Source organism: Oncorhynchus clarkii, chromosome 33 (genome assembly GCF_045791955.1).
Source record: "Oncorhynchus clarkii lewisi isolate Uvic-CL-2024 chromosome 33, UVic_Ocla_1.0, whole genome shotgun sequence".
Taxonomy (NCBI): domain Eukaryota; kingdom Metazoa; phylum Chordata; class Actinopteri; order Salmoniformes; family Salmonidae; genus Oncorhynchus; species Oncorhynchus clarkii.
Window position 1 is genome coordinate 26,027,271 of NC_092179.1, and position 26,080 is coordinate 26,053,350.

General features: G+C 44.6%; 1 protein-coding gene across 1 annotated transcript in view; it reads right to left on the minus strand.

The window, feature by feature from the left end:
* Nucleotides 1–26,080, minus strand: part of LOC139392958 (exocyst complex component 4) — a 224,487-nt gene that overhangs the window by 175,014 nt on the left and 23,393 nt on the right. The window contains exon 6 of the mRNA XM_071141269.1: nt 8,766–8,940. Coding sequence (XP_070997370.1) covers nt 8,766–8,940 — 175 coding nt within the window. The remainder of the gene's footprint in view (nt 1–8,765; nt 8,941–26,080) is intronic.

Sequence of the window (26,080 nt, forward strand, 5' to 3'; positions counted from 1 at the left end):
CACAGACGTGAACACGAGACGACTGCAACAAGATGGCCGCCACTAATTTACACCTAGACAAGACCCAACAGTATCAACACACACCTGAGCCACTAGCTAATATATAGATGCTAGTGCACAAATGCTAGTCTTCAGAACACACCTGAACTAACAAGAGACAACTGCCAACACGATCTAATCTACACCCAGACAAGAGCCAAAAACATCTCACCACACACACCTGAGCATAGATACTAGCTAGTAGAGATGTTTCATGATAGTGGGTACGTTTCACACCTGCAGACACAAGTGCACACACTCAAGTCGACACACTCGCGCGCACACACACACCAGGCCGCTGCAGGGTGGAATAGGGGAACTATAGAACCCCACTGTCAGAGTAGAGGCAGGGCAAAGAGTAGCCTGCCATACAGCCTCCCTCAGGAATCTGCAATGCGGCCCGACTATCAGGCATTAACATGTGCTGCTAGACTATCAGGCATTAACATGTGCTGCTAGACTATCAGGCATTAACATGTGCTGCTAGACTAACATGTGCTGCTGTCAGACTATCAGGCATTAACATGTGCTGCCAGACTATCAGGCATTAACATGTGCTGCTAGACTATCAGGCATTAACATGTGCTGCTAGACTAACATGTGCTGCTAGACTAACATGTGCTGCTAGACTAACATGTGCTGCTAGACTAACATGTGCTGCTAGACTAACATGTGCTGCTAGACTAACATGTGCTGCTAGACTAACATGTGCTGCTAGACTAACATGTGCTGCTGTCATACTGAGTTTGTCTCTTGAAGAGAGCAGGAAAGACGGGGGAGAGGGGTAGAGAGAGGGATAGAGGAAGGGAGAGGGAAAGAGAATGAGAGGAATGGTGATTGAGGGAGAGAAAGAGAGAGGGATGGAAAGAAAATGGGATAAGAAGGATTGAGAGAGGGAGTGGGAGAGAAGGAGAGACTCACAAAGATACAATCGGCCAGAAAATAATAACACGAGTGACTGAATAAGAAAACCTCATTTCACATAATGAGTATTCTAATCAAGAGATGACATTATCGCACATCGCGGCGGCGGGGGAGCGAGGAGCCCCTGGCAACCTGGGGTTGGCAGAGCGGAGGCAGCGGTAGCAGCTCTAGTGCCCGCGCCGCTGGAGAGCCAACGGCTTAATGCCTTCCATTAACACAAAGGCACAGCACAGCCGCGCAATACCTACACTCCCTCCTCTCTCTTTCTCCAACTCTCTTTAACTCTCTATCCATCGTCCCTGACACAATCTCTATCATTTGCCTTTACTTGAGTATTTTATTTAGGACAACCAACTGTACACTAATAGTTGTACTAGTTCCCATCCTGACAGACACCTAGTTTAGTTCGCTGATGACACTGCCTTGATCAGACTGTTGCATGATGATGAGGAACCCCATGGCCCGGTCCTAAATGACTTCGTAGAGTGCTGTGATGAATCACACCTGGTCCTCAATAACAACAAAACCAAAGAGATGTGCATAGACTTCAGGAAGAGAACACCACCTACGTCTGTAACAGGTCAGAACATAGAGAAATACACATATCTGGCTGTCCTCTTGGACAATAATTAATACACATATCTGGCTGTCCTCTTGGACAATAATTAATACACATATCTGGCTGTCCTCTTGGACAATAATTAATACACATATCTGGCTGTCCTCTTGGACAATAATTATCTATAAAAAGAGTCAACAGAGACTGTACTTTCTCAACAAGATGGGATCTTTTAATGTTGACTGGACTATACTGACTCTGTATTGCAGATCTTTCATTGAGAGTATTTCAACTTTTTGTATTGTTTGTTGGTTTAGCAAGACCACTGTCAACCAGAGAAATATGCTGAGAAGGATTATCACCATGTCAAGCAAAGTACTAGGAGAAACAGACAGGTCTGGACGAGATCTTTAATGTCAGGGCCATCAGCAAGGCTCACTAAATATTTTTCACCCAAGCCACCCCATGTACCCAGACATTGAACTACTCCCCCCTCTGGGTGCAGGTATAGGAAACACCCCCCGGGAGGAATAACATAACTAGACAATCATTTGTGCCAGGTGTGATATCCCTCCTAAACAGCTCGGGCGAAATGATCCTATCGACCCAGTAAGGCCAGCAGGCTAGTCTCTTTTTATTGGTATGTAACTGTTATGAATGTTGTATTGTCAATTTGTTGTCTACTGTATTTAAACGCCAATTTAAACGTGTACATGATACTTTAACAACATGTCCCCATGGGGACAATAAGGTCAGTAAAGTGGAGTTGCCGTGGAGAGGGTAGGTGATTGAGCCAATTGGAAGCTAGGGGGTGATTAGGTAGCCAATGTACAGTATGAAGGGTCAGATTTGGATTGAACCTATTTTAATAAATTCCATCCAACCATCTATCCATCTGACTGGCTTTGAGAGTATACAACGCCAACCCTACAGTTCCCACACCTCTATCTGTCCATCTGACTGGCTTTGAGAGTATACAACGCCAACCCTACAGTTCCCACACCTCTATCTGTCCATCTGACTGGCTCTGAGAGTATACAACGCCAACCCTACAGTTCCCACACCTCTATCTGTCCATCTGACTGGCTTTGAGAGTATACAACGCCAACCCTACAGTTCCCACACCTCTATCTGTCCATCTGACTGGCTTTGAGAGTATACAACGCCAACCCTACAGTTCCCACACCTCTATCTGTCCATCTGACTGGCTCTGAGAGTATACAACGCCAACCCTACAGTTCCCACACCTCTATCTGTCCATCTGACTGGCTTTGAGAGTATACAACGCCAACCCTACAGTTCCCACACCTCTATCTGTCCATCTGACTGGCTCTGAGAGTATACAACGCCAACCCTACAGTTCCCACACCTCTATCTGTCCATCTGACTGGCTCTGAGAGTATACAACGCCAACCCTACAGTTCCCACACCTCTATCTGTCCATCTGACTGGCTTTGAGAGTATACAACGCCAACCCTACAGTTCCCACACCTCTATCTGTCCATCTGACTGGCTTTGAGAGTATACAACGCCAACCCTACAGTTCCCACACCTCTATCTGTCCATCTGACTGGCTCTGAGAGTATACAACGCCAACCCTACAGTTCCCACACCTCTATCTGTCCATCTGACTGGCTCTGAGAGTATACAACGCCAACCCTACAGTTCCCACACCTCTATCTGTCCATCTGACTGGCTCTGAGAGTATACAACGCCAACCCTACAGTTCCCACACCTCTATCTGTCCATCTGACTGGCTCTGAGAGTATACAACGCCAACCCTACAGTTCCCACACCTCTATCTGTCCATCTGACTGGCTCTGAGAGTATACAACGCCAACCCTACAGTTCCCACACCTCTATCTGTCCATCTGACTGGCTCTGAGAGTATACAACGCCAACCCTACAGTTCCCACACCTCTATCTGTCCATCTCTTCATATTCTCCTCCAAACAGAGCTGAAACACCGGTGAATAAACTGGCAGGCAATCAGTTGGCCCAGACAAATCATGACTCTGTTGATCCAGTACCTATCCAATCACAGCTTAGTGTAAGGACCAATTTTGAGCCAATCAAGGGGCCTGGGTCTTAGATAATCAATGTTCAATAAGACAGAGCATTTGTCCTCAGTTCCACTAAAGTAGGCTTTGGACAAAATGTGATTCAAGTCTAGCTGCGTCTTCGAGCCCTAAGGCCTGCCTGCCCGCCCGTCCGCAGTTAGCTCAGGGCCGCCTTAGCAACAGTTGGCATTGCGGAGTCACTGCTTTTCATTCTGAGTGGTTTTGAGGGGTGAAAAAGCGAGAGAATGAGTGAGAGAGAAAACGCAAGAGAAAAGAAAATATGATGGAAAAAATGTGCTCAAGGTCACCGTCTGACTCCTGGTCTGATGGAGTGATGATAAGCCCATATACTCAATCCCAGTGTGCACCTCTCTCTCCCCTCTCTCCCTTTCCCTCTCTCCCTCTCTCCTCTCTTTCAGTCACCCCCCTCCACCGGTCGGTGCCCATCTCTCTCTAGCTCCCTCCCTCCCTCTCCTTCCCTCCCTTCCACTCGCTCGCTCCCCCTCCCCCTCGCTTGCTCTCCCTCTCGCTCCCTCCGTCTCTCTCCTCTCAAAAGAAAAGGGAGAGAACGCTAGCCCTCAGAGACTTGGAACGAGACGAAAACAAGGAAGAGAAAAGATGTGAGGGAGAAAATAAGAGCGAGATAAGAAAAGAGCAGAGTGTAAAATAGAAAAGAGGAAAGGAGCAAACTGCTGTCAACTCTTCACTGTGTCCCTCAGGAGGTCTACCTCACATGATGCTAACTAGGACTCACTGTTCTGACATCAACTACAATGACAAACCCATGTAGCCTCACCTTTAGTGACCACAATATTTCACATCTTTACTAATGCAGATTGACTATTTACTGTACACGTTCATTGTAGAAATCAATCTGGTTCTTCATATGCGGCCCGGGGGGGTGTGACTGTGAAAGCATGTCGTATCCATAGCAGGAGGGATGTAGGCTAATTCCTTGAGAGAATGCTGTTACCTCTGTGTGTGTTGTGCATCCAGCTAGGAATCCTGGCAGTGTTTCACCCAACACTCGTTTGTGCAGCCAGTCAATGTTGTCTTTCTTTTCAAAGAAGAGATTATTCTTGTGGAACGAGTGCTGAGAACATGAAAGCGCGTCAGTTGAAATGCAGTTCCTCAGCTATCTATACACAAACGTGTGCACGGACCTCGCTGCACGAGCAAAAGAAAAAACACATTGAAACATACACACACAATCAAACAAACACACACACATTCAAATTCACACACGATGCTGACTAGGAGAGTAATGTTGCCACAAGATGGAGGGAATGTTGGAGCAAAACTAACGAAACAGTTCATGAAAATGTAGCTTAATCCAGTATAAACCAATGTATAGAATTTATTCAACCAGAGACAAAATTCACAAATTCTACAGCACAACGGCAGAGTCATGTCTTAAGTGTAAAACTAACAATGACTCAGTAATCCATGCCTTCTGAGAACGCTGTGAAGTCCAAACGTTATGGGCGGAGCTTCATAGTTGTCTGTCAGAAGTGTTACAACGTAAACATACTGTTAATCTGTCTGTCTGCATATTTCAAGACCTGGCATATGGGGTGCAGTCAGACACCCAATGGCCTGGACCATTCTCTTCTCATTACTCTTCTGGAATAAACAGAGTAAAAACCTGGAAATCCATCTCCATCATTAACACAATGGAAACATGATTTATTATTGAAATAATGAAATAGCCTGGGCAACCGAGAAAAATTAATGGGTGTAATTTACGGCCAAGTGACAAACAATAATGCAGGCACTAGGGATGGGGGTGTGGCCAGGCACTAGGGATGGGGGTGTGGCCAGGCACTAGGGATGGGGGTGTGGCCAGGCACTAGGGATGGGGGTGTGGCCAGGCACTAGGGATGGGGGTGTGGCCAGGCACTAGGGATGGGGGTGTGGCCAGGCACTAGGGATGCGGGTGTGGCCAGGCACTAGGGATGGGGGTGTGGCCAGGCACTAGGGATGGGGGTGTGGCCAGGCACTAGGGATGGGGGTGTGGCCAGGCACTAGGGATGCGGGTGTGGCCAGGCACTAGGGATGGGGGTGTGGCCAGACACTAGGGATGGAGGTGTGGCCAGGCACTAGGGATGGAGGTGAGGCCAGGCACTAGGGATGGGGGTGTGGCCAGGCACTAGGGATGCGGTGTGGCCAGGCACTAGGGATGGGGGTGTGGCCAGGCACTAGGGATGGGGGTGTGGCCAGGCACTAGGGATGGGGGTGTGGCCAGGCACTAGGGATGGGGGTGTGGCCAGGCACTAGGGATGGGGGTGTGGCCAGGCACTAGGGATGGAGGTGTGACCAGGCACTAGGGATGGAGGTGTGACCAGGCACTAGGGATGGGGGTGTGACCAGGCACTTGGAATGGGGGTGTGGCCAGGCACTAGGGATGGAGGTGTTGCCAGGCACTAGGGATGGGGGTGTGACTAGGGATGGGGGTGTGATTAGGGATGGTGGTTTTTACTAGGGATGGGGGTGTGACTAGGGATGGTGGTGTGACCAGGCACTAGGGATGGGGGTGTGACCAGGCACTAGGGATGGGGGTGTGACCAGGCACTAGAGATGTGGGTGTGACTAGGGATGGGGGTGTGACCAGGCACTAGGGATGGGGGTGTGACCAGGCACTTGGAATGGGGGTGTGACCAGGCACTAGGGATGGAGGTGTGACTAGGGATGGGGGTGTGACCAGGCACTAGGGATGGAGGTGTGACCAGACACTAGGGATGGTGGTGTGACCAGGCTCTAGGGATGGGGGTGTGACCAGGCTCTAGGGATGGGGGTGTGACCAGGCACTAGGGATGGGGGTGTGACCAGGCTCTAGGGATGGATGAGGTATGACCAGGCACTAGGGATGGGGGTGTGACCAGGCACTAGGGATGGGGGTGTGACCAGGCACTAGGGATGGGGGTGTGACCAGGCACTAGGGATGGGGGTGTGACCAGGCTCTAGGGATGGGGGTGTGACCAGGCACTAGGGATGGGGGTGTGATCAGGCTCTAGGGATGGATGTGGGAGCAGATGAGATGTAGTAGTTTTGTGTCTCTAAGTTCTTGTGTATGTGTATGTTTGTATCTGCTGTACAAAAAAACAAATGTAAAAAAAGATAAACATGGGGCCTCCCGGGTGGCGCAGTGGTCTCGGACACTGCATCGCAGTGCTAACTGTGCCACCAGAGACTCTGGGTATGCGCCAGAGGCTCTGTCGCAGCCGGCCGCGACCGGAAGGTTCATGGGGCGACGCACAATTGGCCTAGCGTCGTCCGGGTTAGGCAGAGTTTGGCCGGCATATCCTTGTCTCATCGCGCACTAGCAACTCCTGTGGCGGGCCGGGCCGGGCGCAGTGCATGCTAACCAGGTCACCAGGTGCACTGTGTTTCCTCCAACACATTAGTGCAGCTGGTTTGATGCGCGCTGTGTTAAAGAAGCAGTGCGGCTTGGTTGGGTTGTGTTTCGGAGGACGCATGACTTTCAACCTTCGTCTCTCCCGAGCCCGTACGGGAGTTGTAGCGATGAGACAAGATAGTAACTACTAACAATTGGATACCACGAAATTGGGGAGAAAAGGGTGTACATTTTTTATTTTTTACAAAAAAAACGTATTATTTAAAAAAATGTATTATGCTGACTACAAAAGGCAAGACTCACTGACATTCTGTCTGCTTTCACAGTCCTACATACAGCCCTGGGCTGTATATAAAGAAACCAGATTAATTTTTACAATGAACGTGTAGTCAATCCACATTAGTAAAGCTTGTGGTCACTAACGGGAAGGCTATATGGGTTCGTGTCATTTGAAGCCTAATCCATACAGACCAAGCTACATGACAGCAGACTGGTTTGGAGAGAAAAGTCAGAGACCATATCTAGAAAACCAGTCTGAGAACCATGATGTGGATCCTCATACCTCCATCTGTAGTTTGACTGTAGACTCTTTAATGCTCAGAGCTCAAGCTGGAGCCCAGCCATCACTCACATGTGTGACAGGAGAATACCCTGGAGCTACACCTCACAATGACTCCCTCCACAGGGGATAGCTAGCTTCACGTTACAGGACCGCTTCCCCAGCGTAACTGGCTGTTCCCGAGCCAACGTCCCCTCTGGCTGCTCCGTTTCATCATCAGACCTGTGTTCCCTTCTCATCCTTCCCCTCGTTTCCACACTTCACTACACTCTGAAATGTGTCCACCTACACACAGGCTTACGTCTTAGAACGCGACGGAAGAAATCAAGCGCTACGGATTTCATCATCGTGTCAGATTAGGAATCGAAAAAAATACAAATTATACAGTGGGGTTGATGTTAGTTGTGACACACACAGGAACAGGCACTTCCCCTGATTGCCTGGTTTAATTGCAGTCCTTTAATTGGTGCGTGTCGGCTGCACTGTGTTTGCTCCCTGCTCCCGTCTGATTGGCTGAGATGATGAGCAGCTGTTTGGAAGTGACCTATGACAGATCCCTGAGGAACGCCCATGTAAGGCAGGCACCCCCAGCAGACACTGACTAGAATAGGGGAGAGAGTTTTTGTGTGTGCTTGTTTGAATATGTGTGTTTTTCAATGTGTTTTTTTTATACACGTGTGTGTACTCTCAGCACTCGTTCCACAAGAATAATCTCTTCTTTGAAAAGAAAGACAACATTGACTGGCTGCACAACCGAGTGTTGGGTGAAACACTGCCAGGATTCCTAGCTGGATGCACAACACACACAGAGGTAACAGCATTCTCTCAAGGAATTAGCCTACATCCCTCCTGCTATGGATACGACATGCTTTCACAGTCACACCCCCCCGGGCCGCATATGAAGAACCAGATTGATTTCTACAATGAACGTGTACAGTAAATAGTCAGTCTGCATTAGTAAAGATTTTCGTCACTAAAGGTAAAGCTATATCTGTTTTTGTCATTGTCGTTGATGTCAGAACAGTGAGTCTTGTCTCTCCTAGTTAACATCATGTGTGATCATTCCTGCTCATGGAAGCCTAATCTATGCTTTCACAGTCGAAAGGTTTAACAACATGTGTGCAAATCATCTACTGCAATATCATCCGTGAATCTTTATGGATACACAGAACGGCAGATGGATCTTTGTAGATATTTTTTATTTGTGTGTGGTGCAGGGATTCGGGACTGTGATGGACTCAAAAGTTGACATTTTAAACTTGAACTGACCTGGAGCACGGTCTGGATCTTAGCAGAGACGTCGGCTAGCTCATAGAGCTTGATGCCCTCCTGGGCTCCGTTGGGGGACACCACGATCTGCTGCAGGTGGGCCAGCACCACACTGTGGGCCGCAGCCACCGCGTTGAACTTGTCAAACAGCAGCTCCAGCAATTCCAGCAGCAGCCTGCAGAGGGCAGCAGAGATAGAGGCTGTGGTGAGGACGGCTGGTGGGACAACAGGTGAAGAAGCTGCGATACACAGCCCAAACATTGGCCCTGCTAGAATATTCAAAATGCCTCCTTCCTTCCTTCTGAAATGACTTCAAGGAAGAGAGGAAAGGAATGATACAGTTGAAGAGTATTAGAACAGGGCCCTAAGATGCAGCAGGTACTAAGGCCCAGTTTGAATTCCTTTCAAATGCATCCTTTCTTCCTTCCTAGGGTTTTACCTCAGTGTTAGAGTGATTACATTAAGGAAGGGAGAATGGTTGATATTTGAACATCAATTCAAACTGTTCTTATCAATTCATCCCAGGTCAGTTGTATTGTGAGGCTCACACAGGTTTAGAGTTAGAACAGAGGCAAAGACAACTGATCCTGGACCACTGATGGTGGACTATCAGGAGGTCTCTCCAAGGCAGCACCACTCCTGTCAGCCTCCAGGTCTAAAAGCTCCTCTCTAATCTCATTGACTCTCATTCAATAATTGACTAGTAACAGACAAGCTAATGTACAGCAGTCAAAACCATTCTGACCTCAGCTCAATGCTAAAGCTAAATAATGAATTTATATTTCTGATTGGAACCTGCTCGTTAGTAGAGTACTTCAGCTCTTCAGCCTCCACCAGTCCACACAAGGACCAATCTTTCAATGTAAAGAGGGACCATTCAATAAGTGTTCTTTTAATTGTGGTTGATAAGTGCATATATCTGTTGGAACAGGAGTGGAGCACTTCGTTGTAGTAAGGTACTACATATCACAGGAGAATAATTTAACAATGTAAGCATTCTCTCTAAGCATACTGTATTCTGACCTGAAATATACAACACTAGAGCCTATAGAGGACAAGTGACCAAACATGTACTGAAGTCAAGCCGTCAGCCCACCGAGCAAGGCATTAGCTGTCAGTTTAGAGTCTCCTCAGGCCAGATTAGGCTTTGTACATGTGGCGTTAACCAACCTGCCTCAGCAACAATTAGAATTCATTAGCTTAATAAACATTCATAAATCTAGTTGAATCGGCAGGCAAAAGGAGTCTCATCCAGGTAGTTTGGGCTGAGCGGTTGAAAAGAACAGTCTAGGTACTGGCAGAGTGCTTCCCCAGTCACACAGAGGCAGCTGGCTCTGACTACAATTAGCAGCATCTGTCAAAGTCTCTGGTTCCACTAGGACTCACACACATCTGGTGGTCTTTTGTTTTCAGGGATGTGGGGACACTTCTGACTTTATTTACTGAGGAAGGTTGGGCTAAACTCCGTGCCGGATCTGAACGGTACACATACACCAGAGGAGGTACTGTGTGGAATGAAGAGTGAGTGAATGACAGAGAGTTTGGGAGAGACACGGGGTCTTTGCCTACCTTTTTAAACTTTAGACGAATGTTACATGAAAACAATTGGGTGGGGGAAAATGAAGGAGAGAGATGGATGGAGGGTGTTTGGTTGGTAGTCCATCACTAGACTGGTAGACAGAGAGGGTGTATGTTATGAATGGTTAAGGACATACAATGTTATGAATGGTTAGGGACAGAGACAGAGAGGGTGTATGTTATGAATGGTTAGGGACAGAGACAGAGAGGGTGTATGTTATGAATGGTTAGGGACAGAGACAGAGAGGGTGTATGTTATGAATGGTTAGGGACAGAGACAGGGAGGATGTATGTTATGAATGGTTAGGGACAGAGACAGGGAGGATGTATGTTATGAATGGTTAGGGACAGACAGACAGGCAGACAGGGAGGATATATGTTATGAATGGTTAGGGACAGAGACAGAGAGGGTGTATGTTATGAATGGTTAGGGACAGAGACAGAGAGGGTGTATGTTATGAATGGTTAGGGACAGAGACAGAGAGGGTGTATGTTATGAATGGTTAGGGACAGAGACAGGGAGGATGTATGTTATGAATGGTTAGGGACAGAGACAGGGAGGATGTATGTTATGAATGGTTAGGGACAGAGACAGAGAGGATGTATGTTATGAATGGTTAGGGACAGAGACAGAGAGGATGTATGTTATGAATGGTTAGGGACAGAGACAGAGCGGGTGTATGTTATGAATGGTTAGGGACAGACAATGTTATGAACGGAGACAGACAGACATGAATGGTTAGGGACTGGAGGATGTATGTTATGAATGGTTAGGGACAGACAGACAGGCAGGATGTATGTTATGAATGGTTAGGGACAGAGACAGGGAGGATGTATGTTATGAATGGTTAGGGACAGACAGACAGGCAGGATGTATGTTATGAATGTTAGGGTCAGGCAGGATGTATGTTATGAATGGTTAGGGACAGACAGACAGGCAGGATGTATGTTATGAATGGTTAGGGACAGAGACAGGGAGGATGTATGTTATGAATGGTTAGGGACAGACAGACAGGCAGGATGTATGTTATGAATGTTAGGGTCAGGCAGGATGTATGTTATGAATGATTAGGGACAGAGACAGGGAGGATGTATGTTATGAATGGTTAGGGACAGGCAGGATGGATGTTATGAATGGTTAGGGACAGGCAGGATGTATGTTATGAATGGTTAGGGACAGGCAGACAGGGAGGATGTATGTTGTGAATGGTTAGGGACAGACAGACAGGGAGGATGTATGTTATGAATGGTTAGGGACAGACAGACAGGGAGGATGTATGTTATGAATGGTTAGGGACAGAGACAGGGAGGATGTATGTTGTGAATGGTTAGGGACAGACAGACAGGGAGGATGTATGTTATGAATGGTTAGGGACAGACAGACAGGGAGGATGTATGTTATGAATGGTTAGGGACAGAGACAGGGAGGATGTATGTTATGAATGGTTAGGGACAGAGACAGGGAGGATGTATGTTATGAATGGTTAGGGACAGACAGACAGGGAGGATGTATGTTGTGAATGGTTAGGGACAGACAGACAGGGAGGATGTATGTTATGAATGGTTAGGGACAGGCAGACAGGGAGGATGTATGTTGTGAATGGTTAGGGACAGACAGACAGGGAGGATGTATGTTATGAATGGTTAGGGACAGACAGACAGGGAGGATGTATGTTATGAATGGTTCGGGACAGAGACAGGGAGGATGTATGTTATGAATGGTTAGGGACAGAGACAGGGAGGATGTATGTTATGAATGGTTAGGGACAGAGACAGGGAGGATGTATGTTATGAATGGTTAGGGACAGAGACAGGGAGGATGTATGTTATGAATGGTTAGGGACAGGCAGACAGGCAGGATGTATGTTATGAATGGTTAGGGACAGAGACAGGGAGGATGTATGTTATGAATGGTTAGGGACAGACAGACAGGCAGGATGTATGTTATGAATGGTTAGGGACAGACAGGATGTATGTTATGAATGGTTAGGGACAGGCAGGATGTATGTATGAATGGTTAGGGACAGGCAGGATGTATGTTATGAATGGTTAGGGACAGGCAGGATATATGTTATGAATGGTTAGGGACAGACAGACAGGCAGGATGTATGTTATGAATGGTTAGGGACAGACAGGATGTATGTTATGAATGGTTAGGGACAGAGACAGAGAGGGAGTATGTTATGAATGGTTAGGGACAGACAGACAGGCAGGATGTATGTTATGAATGGTTAGGGACAGGCAGGATGTATGTTATGAATGGTTAGGGACAGGCAGGATATATGTTATGAATGGTTAGGGACAGACAGACAGGCAGGATGTATGTTATGAATGGTTAGGGACAGACAGGATGTATGTTATGAATGGTTAGGGACAGACAGACAGGCAGGATATATGTTATGAATGGTTAGGGACAGACAGACAGACAGGATGTATGTTATGAATGGTTAGGAACAGGCTGACAGGCAGACAGGGAGGATATATGTTATGAATGGTTAGGGACAGGCAGACAGGGAGGATGTATGTTATGAATGGTTAGGGACAGGCAGACAGGGAGGATGTATGTTATGAATGGTTAGGGACAGACAGGATGTATGTTATGAATGGTTAGGGACAGGCAGACAGGCAGGATGTATGTTATGAATGGTTAGGGACAGGAACAAATCACAATGAGACATACCTCAGTGAGCATGAGGGGTCCATCTTATGTGGTGAAGAGATACAATGGGATCTCTCTTCCACACACACACACACACACTTGCTCACACACACACACACAGCCCCCCCACCAGGTTCTGACCTTTCACCTGTTCTCTTCCCTCATCCCTCATTCGATGTGATGAATCTCTGGTTTTCCAGAGCAGAGAAGGAGAGAGAGCCCCATTCCCCTCGTTATCTCACACAGCAGGCCATTCTAATAGATCTCCTCATTTCCCAGAAGGATGGAAGACACGGACACCCAGGTGATGGACGACAGAAAGAGGGGCTCCGGAGCGAGGAGGGATCACGCACTGCGGTCAAGCGCTCATTCAGGGTGTGTGTGTGTATGTGTTTAAGTGTGAATTAGTCTGTGTGTTAATACATATGTGTGTGTTGAGTGAAAGAGAATGTGTGTGTGTATGTGTGTGTTGAGTGAAAGAGAATATGTGTGTGTGTGTGTGTGTGTGTGTGTGTGTGTGTGTGTGTGTGTGTGTGTGTGTGTGTGTGTGTGTGTGTGTGTGTGTGTGTGTGTGTGTGTGTTTAGCATGCAGTGTCAGGTGGGCTAAGTGGGACCCTAACTCACCCAGGAGAATGTTATTTATTGTCGCCTGTAGTGTCTTCACAGGAACCATCACGCTAAGTGACTGTGCCAGGTCATCACCCCGACACACACACACACACACAACTGGCCATATGAAATAAACTGGCTATATGATCAGCCATAGTCCATAACATGGCTAGTTGCATCATCAGACATACTGTGTGTACCAGGGTAGCAACATTCCCAGGCTTCTAACCCGGATTTCTAGAAAACCTGGGAATTTGGGGAAAGTTGTCAGAACATTGCAAGTCTAACCAGGATAAAAACCAACAGATCTTCAATATGACAATTCAATATGTCTGTGACACCATCTGAGTAGCGATCACCATGTCAACCAAATTCCTCTATTAGATTAGAAGAGACAAAGCACAGGACATCTGTATTCTGTGTTTAAATCAAAGGACTGCACACTGAGGATGTTTTACAGGAACCCTTCAGAGACGCTGTGTAATACGCTGGGCATTATCTACTGAACAGCACCATCTATGTGTTGCTCATTACGCAAGAAAGAACACCTTGCTACACGACTTATATAGAGGTTTCCATAGCAACGGGCCTCGGCTTGAACTTGCGTGTGTGCGTGTACAAACACACGTACATACACACAGTAAAGTAAAACGGATATGGAGAAGGTGGGGTTGAAAACAAGCTGCACTGCATTGTCCAATACTGGAGTCAGATGAGATTCAGCACACGGTGGGAGCCAAGGCCTGACCCAACATCTGACAGAATAACAACACTTAGTCTATCTTTTAAATGCTACAACATCAATGGACTGTGTGTGTGTGTGTGTGTGTGTGTGTGTGTGTGTGTGTGTGTGTGTGTGTGTGTATCTTGGCATGTTTGTTTAAAGCAGCAGTGTGTCTGTTTCTTCATGGTCTGGCAGGTGTTGTCCCAAATGTCCTGCCACTACTGTGTTTAACACCTGATTGGCTGTCTGACTAGACATCTGACTATCACTGGTGTTGCATAGCATCCCGAAAAGTTGTCCCCTCCTTTTTGCCCTTGTTCACTCCCCTTAGCAGATCAGAGACTAACAGGGTAGGTGTTAAAACTCTACCTAGTTTCCTCCATATTGACTAACTGGGTAGGTGTTAGTTAAAACTCTACCTAGTTGCCTCCATATTGAATAACTGGGTAGGTGTTAGTTAAAACTCTACCTAGTTGCCTCCATATTGACTAACAGGGTAGGTGTTAAAACTCTACCTAGTTTCCTCCATATTGACTAACAGGGTAGGTGTTATTTAAAACTCTACCTAGTTTCCTCCATAATGACTAACTAGGTAGGTATTAAAACTCTACCTAGTCTCCTCCATATTGACTAACTGGGTAGGTGATAAAACTCTACCTAGTTTCCTCCATATTGACTAACAGGGTAGGTGTTAGTTAAAACTCTACCTAGTTGCCTCCATATTGACTAACTGGGTAGGTGTTAAAACTCTACCTAGTTGCCTCCATATTGACTAACTGGGTAGGTGTTAAAACTCTACCTAGTTTCCTCCATAATGACTAACAGGGTAGGTGTTAAAACTCTACCTAGTTTCCTCCATATTGACTAACTGGGTAGGTGTTAAAACTCTACCTAGTTTCCTCCATATTGACTAACAGGGTAAGTGTTAGTTAAAACTCTACCTAGTTGCCTCCATATTGACTAACTGGGTAGGTGTTAAAACTCTACCTAGTTGCCTCCATATTGACTAACTGGGTAGGTGTTAAAACTCTACCTAGTTTCCTCCATATTGACTAACAGGGTAGGTGATAAAACTACCTAGTTGCCTCCATATTGACTAACTGGGTAGGTGTTATTTAAAACTCTACCTAGTTTCCTCCATATTGACTAACTGGGTAGGTGTTAGTTAAAACTCTACCTAGTTTCCTCCATATTGACTAACTGGGTAGGTCTTAGTTAAAACTACCTAGTTGCCTCCATATTGACTAACAGGGTAGGTGTTAAAACTCTACCTAGTTTCCTCCATATTGACTAACTGGGTAGGTGTTAAAACTCTACCTAGTTTCCTCCATATTGACTAACTGGGTAGGTGTTAGTTAAAACTACCTAGTTTCCTCCATATTGACTAACTGGGTAGGTGTTAATTAAAACTCTACCTAGTTTCCTCCATAATGACTAACAGGGTAGGTGTTAAAACTCTACCTAGTTTCCTCCATATTGACTAACTGGGTAGGTGTTAGTTAAAACTCTACCTAGTTGCCTCCATATTGACTAACTGGGTAGGTGTTAGTTAAAACTACCTAGTTGCCTCCATATTGACTAACTGGGTAGGTGTTAGTTAAAACTCTACCTAGTTTCCTCCATATTGACTACCTGGGTAGGTCTTAGTTAAAACTACCTAGTTGCCTCCATATTGACTAACTGGGTAGGTATTAAAACTCTACCTAGTTTCCTCCATATTGACTAACTGGGTAGGTGTTAAAACTCTACCTAGTTGCCTCCATATTGACTAACTGGGTAGGTGTTAATTAAAACTCTACCTAGTTTCCTCCATAATGACTAACTGGGTAGGTGTTAGTTAAAACTACCTAGTTGCCTCCATATTGACTAACTGGGTAGGTATTAAAACTCTACCTAGTTGCCTCCATATTGACTAACAGGGTAGGTGTTAAAACTCTACCTAGTTTCCTCCATATTGACTAACTGGGTAGGTGTTAGTTAAAACTCTACAAAGTTGCCTCCATATTGACTAACTGGGTAGGTATTAAAACTCTACCTAGTTGCCTCCATATTGACTAACAGGGTAGGTGTTAAAACTCTACCTAGTTTCCTCCATATTGACTAACTGGGTAGGTGTTAGTTAAAACTCTACCTAGTTGCCTCCATATTGACTAACAGGGTAGGTGATAAAACTACCTAGTTGCCTCCATATTGACTAACTGGGTAGGTGTTAGTTAAAACTCTACCTAGTTTCCTCCATATTGACTAACAGGGTAGGTGTTAAAACTCTACCTAGTTTCCTCCATATTGACTAACTGGGTAGGTATTAAAACTCTACCTAGTTGCCTCCATATTGACTAACAGGGTAGGTGATAAAACTACCTAGTTTCCTCCATATTGACTAACTGGGTAGGTGTTAAAACTCTACCTAGTTTCCTCCATATTGACTAACTGGGTAGGTATTAAAACTCTACCTAGTTGCCTCCATATTGACTAACAGGGTAGGTATTAAAACTCTACCTAGTTGCCTCCATATTGACTGACAGGGTAGGTGATAAAACTACCTAGTTTCCTCCATATTGACTAACTGGGTAGGTGTTAAAACTCTACCTAGTTGCCTCCATATTGACTAACAGGGTAGGTGTTAAAACTCTACCTAGTTTCCTCCATATTGACTAACAGGGTAGGTGTTATTTAAAACTCTACCTAGTTTCCTCCATAATGACTAACTAGGTAGGTATTAAAACTCTACCTAGTCTCCTCCATATTGACTAACTGGGTAGGTGATAAAACTCTACCTAGTTTCCTCCATATTGACTAACAGGGTAGGTGTTAGTTAAAACTCTACCTAGTTGCCTCCATATTGACTAACTGGGTAGGTGTTAAAACTCTACCTAGTTGCCTCCATATTGACTAACTGGGTAGGTGTTAAAACTCTACCTAGTTTCCTCCATAATGACTAACAGGGTAGGTGTTAAAACTCTACCTAGTTTCCTCCATATTGACTAACTGGGTAGGTGTTAAAACTCTACCTAGTTTCCTCCATATTGACTAACAGGGTAAGTGTTAGTTAAAACTCTACCTAGTTGCCTCCATATTGACTAACTGGGTAGGTGTTAAAACTCTACCTAGTTGCCTCCATATTGACTAACTGGGTAGGTGTTAAAACTCTACCTAGTTTCCTCCATATTGACTAACAGGGTAGGTGATAAAACTACCTAGTTGCCTCCATATTGACTAACTGGGTAGGTGTTATTTAAAACTCTACCTAGTTTCCTCCATATTGACTAACTGGGTAGGTGTTAGTTAAAACTCTACCTAGTTTCCTCCATATTGACTAACTGGGTAGGTCTTAGTTAAAACTACCTAGTTGCCTCCATATTGACTAACAGGGTAGGTGTTAAAACTCTACCTAGTTTCCTCCATATTGACTAACTGGGTAGGTGTTAAAACTCTACCTAGTTTCCTCCATATTGACTAACTGGGTAGGTGTTAGTTAAAACTACCTAGTTTCCTCCATATTGACTAACTGGGTAGGTGTTAATTAAAACTCTACCTAGTTTCCTCCATAATGACTAACAGGGTAGGTGTTAAAACTCTACCTAGTTTCCTCCATATTGACTAACTGGGTAGGTGTTAGTTAAAACTCTACCTAGTTGCCTCCATATTGACTAACTGGGTAGGTGTTAGTTAAAACTACCTAGTTGCCTCCATATTGACTAACTGGGTAGGTGTTAGTTAAAACTCTACCTAGTTTCCTCCATATTGACTACCTGGGTAGGTCTTAGTTAAAACTACCTAGTTGCCTCCATATTGACTAACTGGGTAGGTATTAAAACTCTACCTAGTTTCCTCCATATTGACTAACTGGGTAGGTGTTAAAACTCTACCTAGTTGCCTCCATATTGACTAACTGGGTAGGTGTTAATTAAAACTCTACCTAGTTTCCTCCATAATGACTAACTGGGTAGGTGTTAGTTAAAACTACCTAGTTGCCTCCATATTGACTAACTGGGTAGGTATTAAAACTCTACCTAGTTGCCTCCATATTGACTAACAGGGTAGGTGTTAAAACTCTACCTAGTTTCCTCCATATTGACTAACTGGGTAGGTGTTAGTTAAAACTCTACAAAGTTGCCTCCATATTGACTAACTGGGTAGGTATTAAAACTCTACCTAGTTGCCTCCATATTGACTAACAGGGTAGGTGTTAAAACTCTACCTAGTTTCCTCCATATTGACTAACTGGGTAGGTGTTAGTTAAAACTCTACCTAGTTGCCTCCATATTGACTAACAGGGTAGGTGATAAAACTACCTAGTTGCCTCCATATTGACTAACTGGGTAGGTGTTAGTTAAAACTCTACCTAGTTTCCTCCATATTGACTAACAGGGTAGGTGTTAAAACTCTACCTAGTTTCCTCCATATTGACTAACTGGGTAGGTATTAAAACTCTACCTAGTTGCCTCCATATTGACTAACAGGGTAGGTGATAAAACTACCTAGTTTCCTCCATATTGACTAACTGGGTAGGTGTTAAAACTCTACCTAGTTTCCTCCATATTGACTAACTGGGTAGGTATTAAAACTCTACCTAGTTGCCTCCATATTGACTAACAGGGTAGGTATTAAAACTCTACCTAGTTGCCTCCATATTGACTGACAGGGTAGGTGATAAAACTACCTAGTTTCCTCCATATTGACTAACTGGGTAGGTGTTAAAACTCTACCAAGTTTCCTCCATATTGACTAACTGGGTAGGTATTAAAACTCTACCTAGTTGCCTCCATATTGACTAACAGGGTAGGTGTTACAACTACCTAGTTTCCTCCATATTGACTAACTGGGTAGGTATTAAAACTCTACCTAGTTGCCTCCATATTGACTAACAGGGTAGGTGATACAACTACCTAGTTTCCTCCATATTGACTAACTGGGTAGGTATTAAAACTCTACCTAGTTGCCTCCATATTGACTAACAGGGTAGGTGTTAAAACTCTACCTAGTTTCCTCCATATTGACTAACTGGGTAGGTGTTAAAACTCTACCTAGTTTCCTCCATAATGACTAACTGGGTAGGTGTTAGTTAAAACTCTACCTAGTTTCCTCCATAATGACTAACAAGGTAGGTGTTAAAACTCTACCTAGTTTCCTCCATATTGACTAACTGGGTAGGTGTTAAAACTCTACCTAGTTTCCTCCATATTGACTAACAGGGTAGGTGTTAAAACTCTACCTAGTTTCCTCCATAATGACTAACAGGGTAGGTGTTAAAACTCTACCTAGTTTCCTCCATATTGACTAACTGGGTAGGTATTAAAACTCTACCTAGTTGCCTCCATATTGACTAACAGGGTAGGTGATAAAACTACCTAGTTTCCTCCATATTGACTAACTGGGTAGGTGTTAGTTAAAACTACCTAGTTGCCTCCATATTGACTAACTGGGTAGGTATTAAAACTCTACCTAGTTGCCTCCATATTGACTAACAGGGTAGGTGTTAAAACTCTACCTAGTTTCCTCCATATTGACTAACTGGGTAGGTGTTAGTTAAAACTCTACAAAGTTGCCTCCATATTGACTAACTGGGTAGGTATTAAAACTCTACCTAGTTGCCTCCATATTGACTAACAGGGTAGGTGTTAAAACTCTACCTAGTTTCCTCCATATTGACTAACTGGGTAGGTGTTAGTTAAAACTCTACCTAGTTGCCTCCATATTGACTAACAGGGTAGGTGATAAAACTACCTAGTTGCCTCCATATTGACTAACTGGGTAGGTGTTAGTTAAAACTCTACCTAGTTTCCTCCGTATTGACTAACAGGGTAGGTGTTAAAACTCTACCTAGTTTCCTCCATATTGACTAACTGGGTAGGTATTAAAACTCTACCTAGTTGCCTCCATATTGACTAACAGGGTAGGTGATAAAACTACCTAGTTTCCTCCATATTGACTAACTGGGTAGGTGTTAAAACTCTACCTAGTTTCCTCCATATTGACTAACTGGGTAGGTATTAAAACTCTACCTAGTTGCCTCCATATTGACTAACAGGGTAGGTATTAAAACTCTACCTAGTTGCCTCCATATTGACTAACAGGGTAGGTGATAAAACTACCTAGTTTCCTCCATATTGACTAACTGGGTAGGTGTTAAAACTCTACCAAGTTTCCTCCATATTGACTAACTGGGTAGGTTTTAAAACTCTACCTAGTTGCCTCCATATTGACTAACAGGGTAGGTGTTACAACTACCTAGTTTCCTCCATATTGACTAACTGGGTAGGTATTAAAACTCTACCTAGTTGCCTCCATATTGACTAACAGGGTAGGTGATAAAACTACCTAGTTTCCTCCATATTGACTAACTGGGTAGGTGTTAAAACTCTACCAAGTTTCCTCCATATTGACTAACTGGGTAGGTATTAAAACTCTACCTAGTTGCCTCCATAATGACTAACAGGGTAGGTGATACAACTACCTAGTTTCCTCCATATTGACTAACTGGGTAGGTATTAAAACTCTACCTAGTTGCCTCCATATTGACTAACAGGGTAGGTGTTAAAACTCGACCTAGTTTCCTCCATATTGACTAACTGGGTAGGTGTTAAAACTCTACCTAGTTTCCTCCATAATGACTAACTGGGTAGGTGTTAGTTAAAACTCTACCTAGTTTCCTCCATAATGACTAACAAGGTAGGTGTTAAAACTCTACCTAGTTTCCTCCATATTGACTAACTGGGTAGGTGTTAAAACTCTACCTAGTTTCCTCCATATTGACTAACAGGGTAGGTGTTAAAACTCTACCTAGTTTCCTCCATAATGACTAACAGGGTAGGTGTTAAAACTCTACCTAGTTTCCTCCATAATGACTAACAGGGTAGGTGTTAAAACTCTACCTAGTTTCCTCCATATTGACTAACTGGGTAGGTATTAAAACTCTACCTAGTTGCCTCCATATTGACTAACAGGGTAGGTGATAAAACTACCTAGTTTCCTCCATATTGACTAACTGGGTAGGTGTTAGTTAAAACTCTACCTAGTTTCCTCCATATTGACTAACTGGGTAGGTGTTAGTTAGAACTACCTAGTTGCCTCCATATTGACTAACTGGGTAGGTATTAAAACTCTACCTAGTTGCCTCCATATTGACTAACAGGGTAGGTGATAAAACTACCTAGTTGCCTCCATATTGACTAACTGGGTAGGTGGTAAAACTCTACCTAGTTTCCTCCATATTGACTAACTGGGTAGGTGTTAGTTAAAACAAACTACCTAGTTGCCTCCATATTGACTAACTGGGTAGGTATTAAAACTCTACCTAGTTGCCTCCATATTGACTAACAGGGTAGGTGTTAAAACTCTACCTAGTTTCCTCCATATTGACTAACTGGGTAGGTGTTAGTTAAAACTACCTAGTTTCCTCCATATTGACTAACTGGGTAGGTGTTAATTAAAACTCTACCTAGTTTCCTCCATAATGACTAACAGGGTAGGTGTTAAAACTCTACCTAGTTTCCTCCATATTGACTAACTGGGTAGGTGTTAGTTAAAACTCTACCTAGTTGCCTCCATATTGACTAACTGGGTAGGTATTAAAACTCTACCTAGTTGCCTCCATATTGACTAACAGGGTAGGTGTTAAAACTCTACCTAGTTTCCTCCATATTGACTAACTGGGTAGGTGTTAGTTAAAACTCTACCTAGTTGCCTCCATATTGACTAACAGGGTAGGTGATAAAACTACCTAGTTGCCTCCATATTGACTAACTGGGTAGGTGTTAGTTAAAACTCTACCTAGTTTCCTCCATATTGACTAACAGGGTAGGTGTTAAAACTCTACCTAGTTTCCTCCATATTGACTAACTGGGTAGGTATTAAAACTCTACCTAGTTGCCTCCATATTGACTAACAGGGTAGGTGATAAAACTACCTAGTTTCCTCCATATTGACTAACTGGGTAGGTGTTAAAACTCTACCTAGTTTCCTCCATATTGACTAACTGGGTAGGTGTTAAAACTCTACCTAGTTGCCTCCATATTGACTAACAGGGTAGGTATTAAAACTCTACCTAGTTGCCTCCATATTGACTAACAGGGTAGGTGATAAAACTACCTAGTTTCCTCCATATTGACTAACTGGGTAGGTGTTAAAACTCTACCAAGTTTCCTCCATATTGACTAACTGGGTAGGTATTAAAACTCTACCTAGTTGCCTCCATATTGACTAACAGGGTAGGTGATACAACTACCTAGTTTCCTCCATATTGACTAACTGGGTAGGTATTAAAACTCTACCTAGTTGCCTCCATATTGACTAACAGGGTAGGTGTTAAAACTCTACCTAGTTTCCTCCATATTGACTAACTGGGTAGGTGTTAAAACTCTACCTAGTTTCCTCCATATTGACTAACTGGGTAGGTATTAAAACTCTACCTAGTTGCCTCCATATTGACTAACAGGGTAGGTGATAAAACTACCTAGTTTCCTCCATATTGACTAACTGGGTAGGTGTTAAAACTCTACCTAGTTTCCTCCATATTGACTAACTGGGTAGGTGTTAAAACTCTACCTAGTTGCCTCCATATTGACTAACAGGGTAGGTATTAAAACTCTACCTAGTTGCCTCCATATTGACTAACAGGGTAGGTGATAAAACTACCTAGTTTCCTCCATATTGACTAACTGGGTAGGTGTTAAAACTCTACCAAGTTTCCTCCATATTGACTAACTGGGTAGGTATTAAAACTCTACCTAGTTGCCTCCATATTGACTAACAGGGTAGGTGATACAACTACCTAGTTTCCTCCATATTGACTAACTGGGTAGGTATTAAAACTCTACCTAGTTGCCTCCATATTGACTAACAGGATAGGTGTTAAAACTCTACCTAGTTTCCTCCATATTGACTAACTGGGTAGGTGTTAAAACTCTACCTAGTTTCCTCCATAATGACTAACTGGGTAGGTGTTAGTTAAAACTCTACCTAGTTTCCTCCATAATGACTAACAAGGTAGGTGTTAAAACTCTACCTAGTTTCCTCCATATTGACTAACTGGGTAGGTGTTAAAACTCTACCTAGTTTCCTCCATATTGACTAACAGGGTAGGTGTTAAAACTCTACCTAGTTTCCTCCATAATGACTAACAGGGTAGGTGTTAAAACTCTACCTAGTTTCCTCCATAATGACTAACAGGGTAGGTGTTAAAACTCTACCTAGTTTCCTCCATATTGACTAACTGGGTAGGTGTTAAAACTCTACCTAGTTTCCTCCATATTGACTAACTGGGTAGGTATTAAAACTCTACCTAGTTGCCTCCATATTGACTAACAGGGTAGGTGATAAAACTACCTAGTTTCCTCCATATTGACTAACTGGGTAGGTGTTAGTTAAAACTCTACCTAGTTTCCTCCATATTGACTAACTGGGTAGGTGTTAGTTAGAACTACCTAGTTGCCTCCATATTGACTAACTGGGTAGGTATTAAAACTCTACCTAGTTTCCTCCATATTGCCTTCACTTATCCATTCGTGTCAGATCCGTGAAGGGGAGTCTGAAACTAGGAAAGAGGAGAGGGAGATAACCTTTCTGGAATGAAATGCAGCCAAGGCCTCAGCACTAACCTAAACCCAGTAGCCACAATGGTGAACCAACGACCTCTTGAAACGTGGACAACGGCTAGGTTTAGAGGGCACAAGATACACAGATACTGTGAAAACAGACGGAGAGACAACGGGAGAAACGGAGGCCAAGAAAAACAAGTGTTCATCTCAGCTGAAGGTAAGTGCTTTCTTAAGTGCCGTCATTATATCTCTTCTCTTCCAGTATCTTTTGCTTTCCTGTTTTTTTTTTTCTGCGGAGTGAATAAATGCTGAGGGAAAAAGCAGAGGCTGGGTCTTGGCTTTCTGGATTACTCCATTACCTTAAATGAGGGAGTTATGGAGAACAGAGGAGGCTGAGGAGATGGAGAACAGAGGAGGCTGAGGAGATGGAGAACAGAGGAGGCTGAGGAGAGGGAGAACAGAGGAGGCTGAGGAGAGGGAGAACAGAGCAGGCTGAGGAGAGGGAGAACAGAGGAGGCTGAGGAGAGGGAGAACAGAGGAGGCTGAGGAGAGGGAGAACAGAGGAGGCTGAGGAGAGGGAGAACAGAGGAGGCTGAGGAGAGGGAGAACAGAGGAGGCTGAGGAGATGGAGAACAGAGGAGGCTGAGGAGATGGAGAACAGAGGAGGCTGAGGAGATGGAGAACAGAGGAGACTGGAGAACAGAGGAGGAGATGGAGAACAGAGGAGGCTGAGGAGAGGGTGTGCTTAACTGTTTGCTTTATTAGGGTTTCCACAATGAGATACGGAGAGAGAGGGAGGTGAGGATAGAGACTAATCAAAAATAATTTTCTAGCAGTTCACTCACTCCCAAAACACCCTTGTCGTACTTACTCTGTCTAAAGCTAAAGAGCTTGGATAGAAAAGCCCGTGATTTAATTGAAACTTGTCTCTTCTTGCTGGATGGTTTGTTTGCTTATTAGTGATGGAGACACAGACACATACAGTACCTCTCCTCCACTGTTCCTACCTCACCTCAGACCCATACAGTACCTCTCCTCACACATACAGTACCTCTCCTCACACATACAGTACCTCTCCTCACACATACAGTACCTCACCTCACACATACAGTACCTCTCCTCACACATACAGTACCTCTCCTCCCCTGTTCCTACCTCACCTCAGACCCATACAGTACCTCTCCTCAGACACATACAGTACCTCACCTCAGACACATACAGTACCTTTCCTCCCCTGTTCCTACCTCACCTCAGACCCATACAGTACCTCTCCTCAGACCCATACGGTACCTCTCCTCAGACCCATACAGTACCTCTCCTCGGACACATACAGTACCTTTCCTCCACTGTTCCTACCTCTCCTCAGACCCATACAGTACCTCTCCTCGGACACATATAGTACCTCTCCTCAGAAACATACAGTACCTCTCCTCGGACACATACAGTACCTTTCCTCCACTGTTCTTACATCTCCTCAGACCCATACAGTACCTCTCCTCAGACCCATACAGTACCTCTCCTCAGACCCATATAGTACCTCTCCTCAGACCCATACAGTACCTCTCCTCAGACACATACAGTACCTCTCCTCGGACACATACAGTACCTTTCCTCCACTGTTCCTACCTCTCCTCAGACCCATACAGTACCTCTCCTCGGACACATACAGTACCTCTCCTCGGACACATACAGTACCTTTCCTCCACTGTTCCTACCTCTCCTCAGACCCATACAGTACCTCTCCTCAGACCCATACAGTACCTCTCCTCAGACACATACAGTACCTCTCCTCAGACACATACAGTACCTCTCCTCGGACACATACAGTACCTCTCCTCAGACACATACAGTACCTCTCTTCAGACACATACAGTACCTCTTCTCAGACCCATACAGTACCTCTCCTCGGACACATACAGTACCTCTCCTCAGACACATACAGTACCTTTCCTCCACTGTTCCTACCTCTCCTCAGACACATACAGTACCTCTCCTCAGACCCATACAGTACCTCTCCTCAGACACATACAGTACCTCTCCTCAGACACATACAGTACCTCTCCTCGGACACATACAGTACCTCTCCTCAGACACATACAGTACCTCTCCTCGGACACATACAGTACCTCTCCTCAGACCCATACAGTACCTCTCCTCAGACCCATACAGTACCTCTCCTCGGACACATACAGTACCTCTCCTCGGA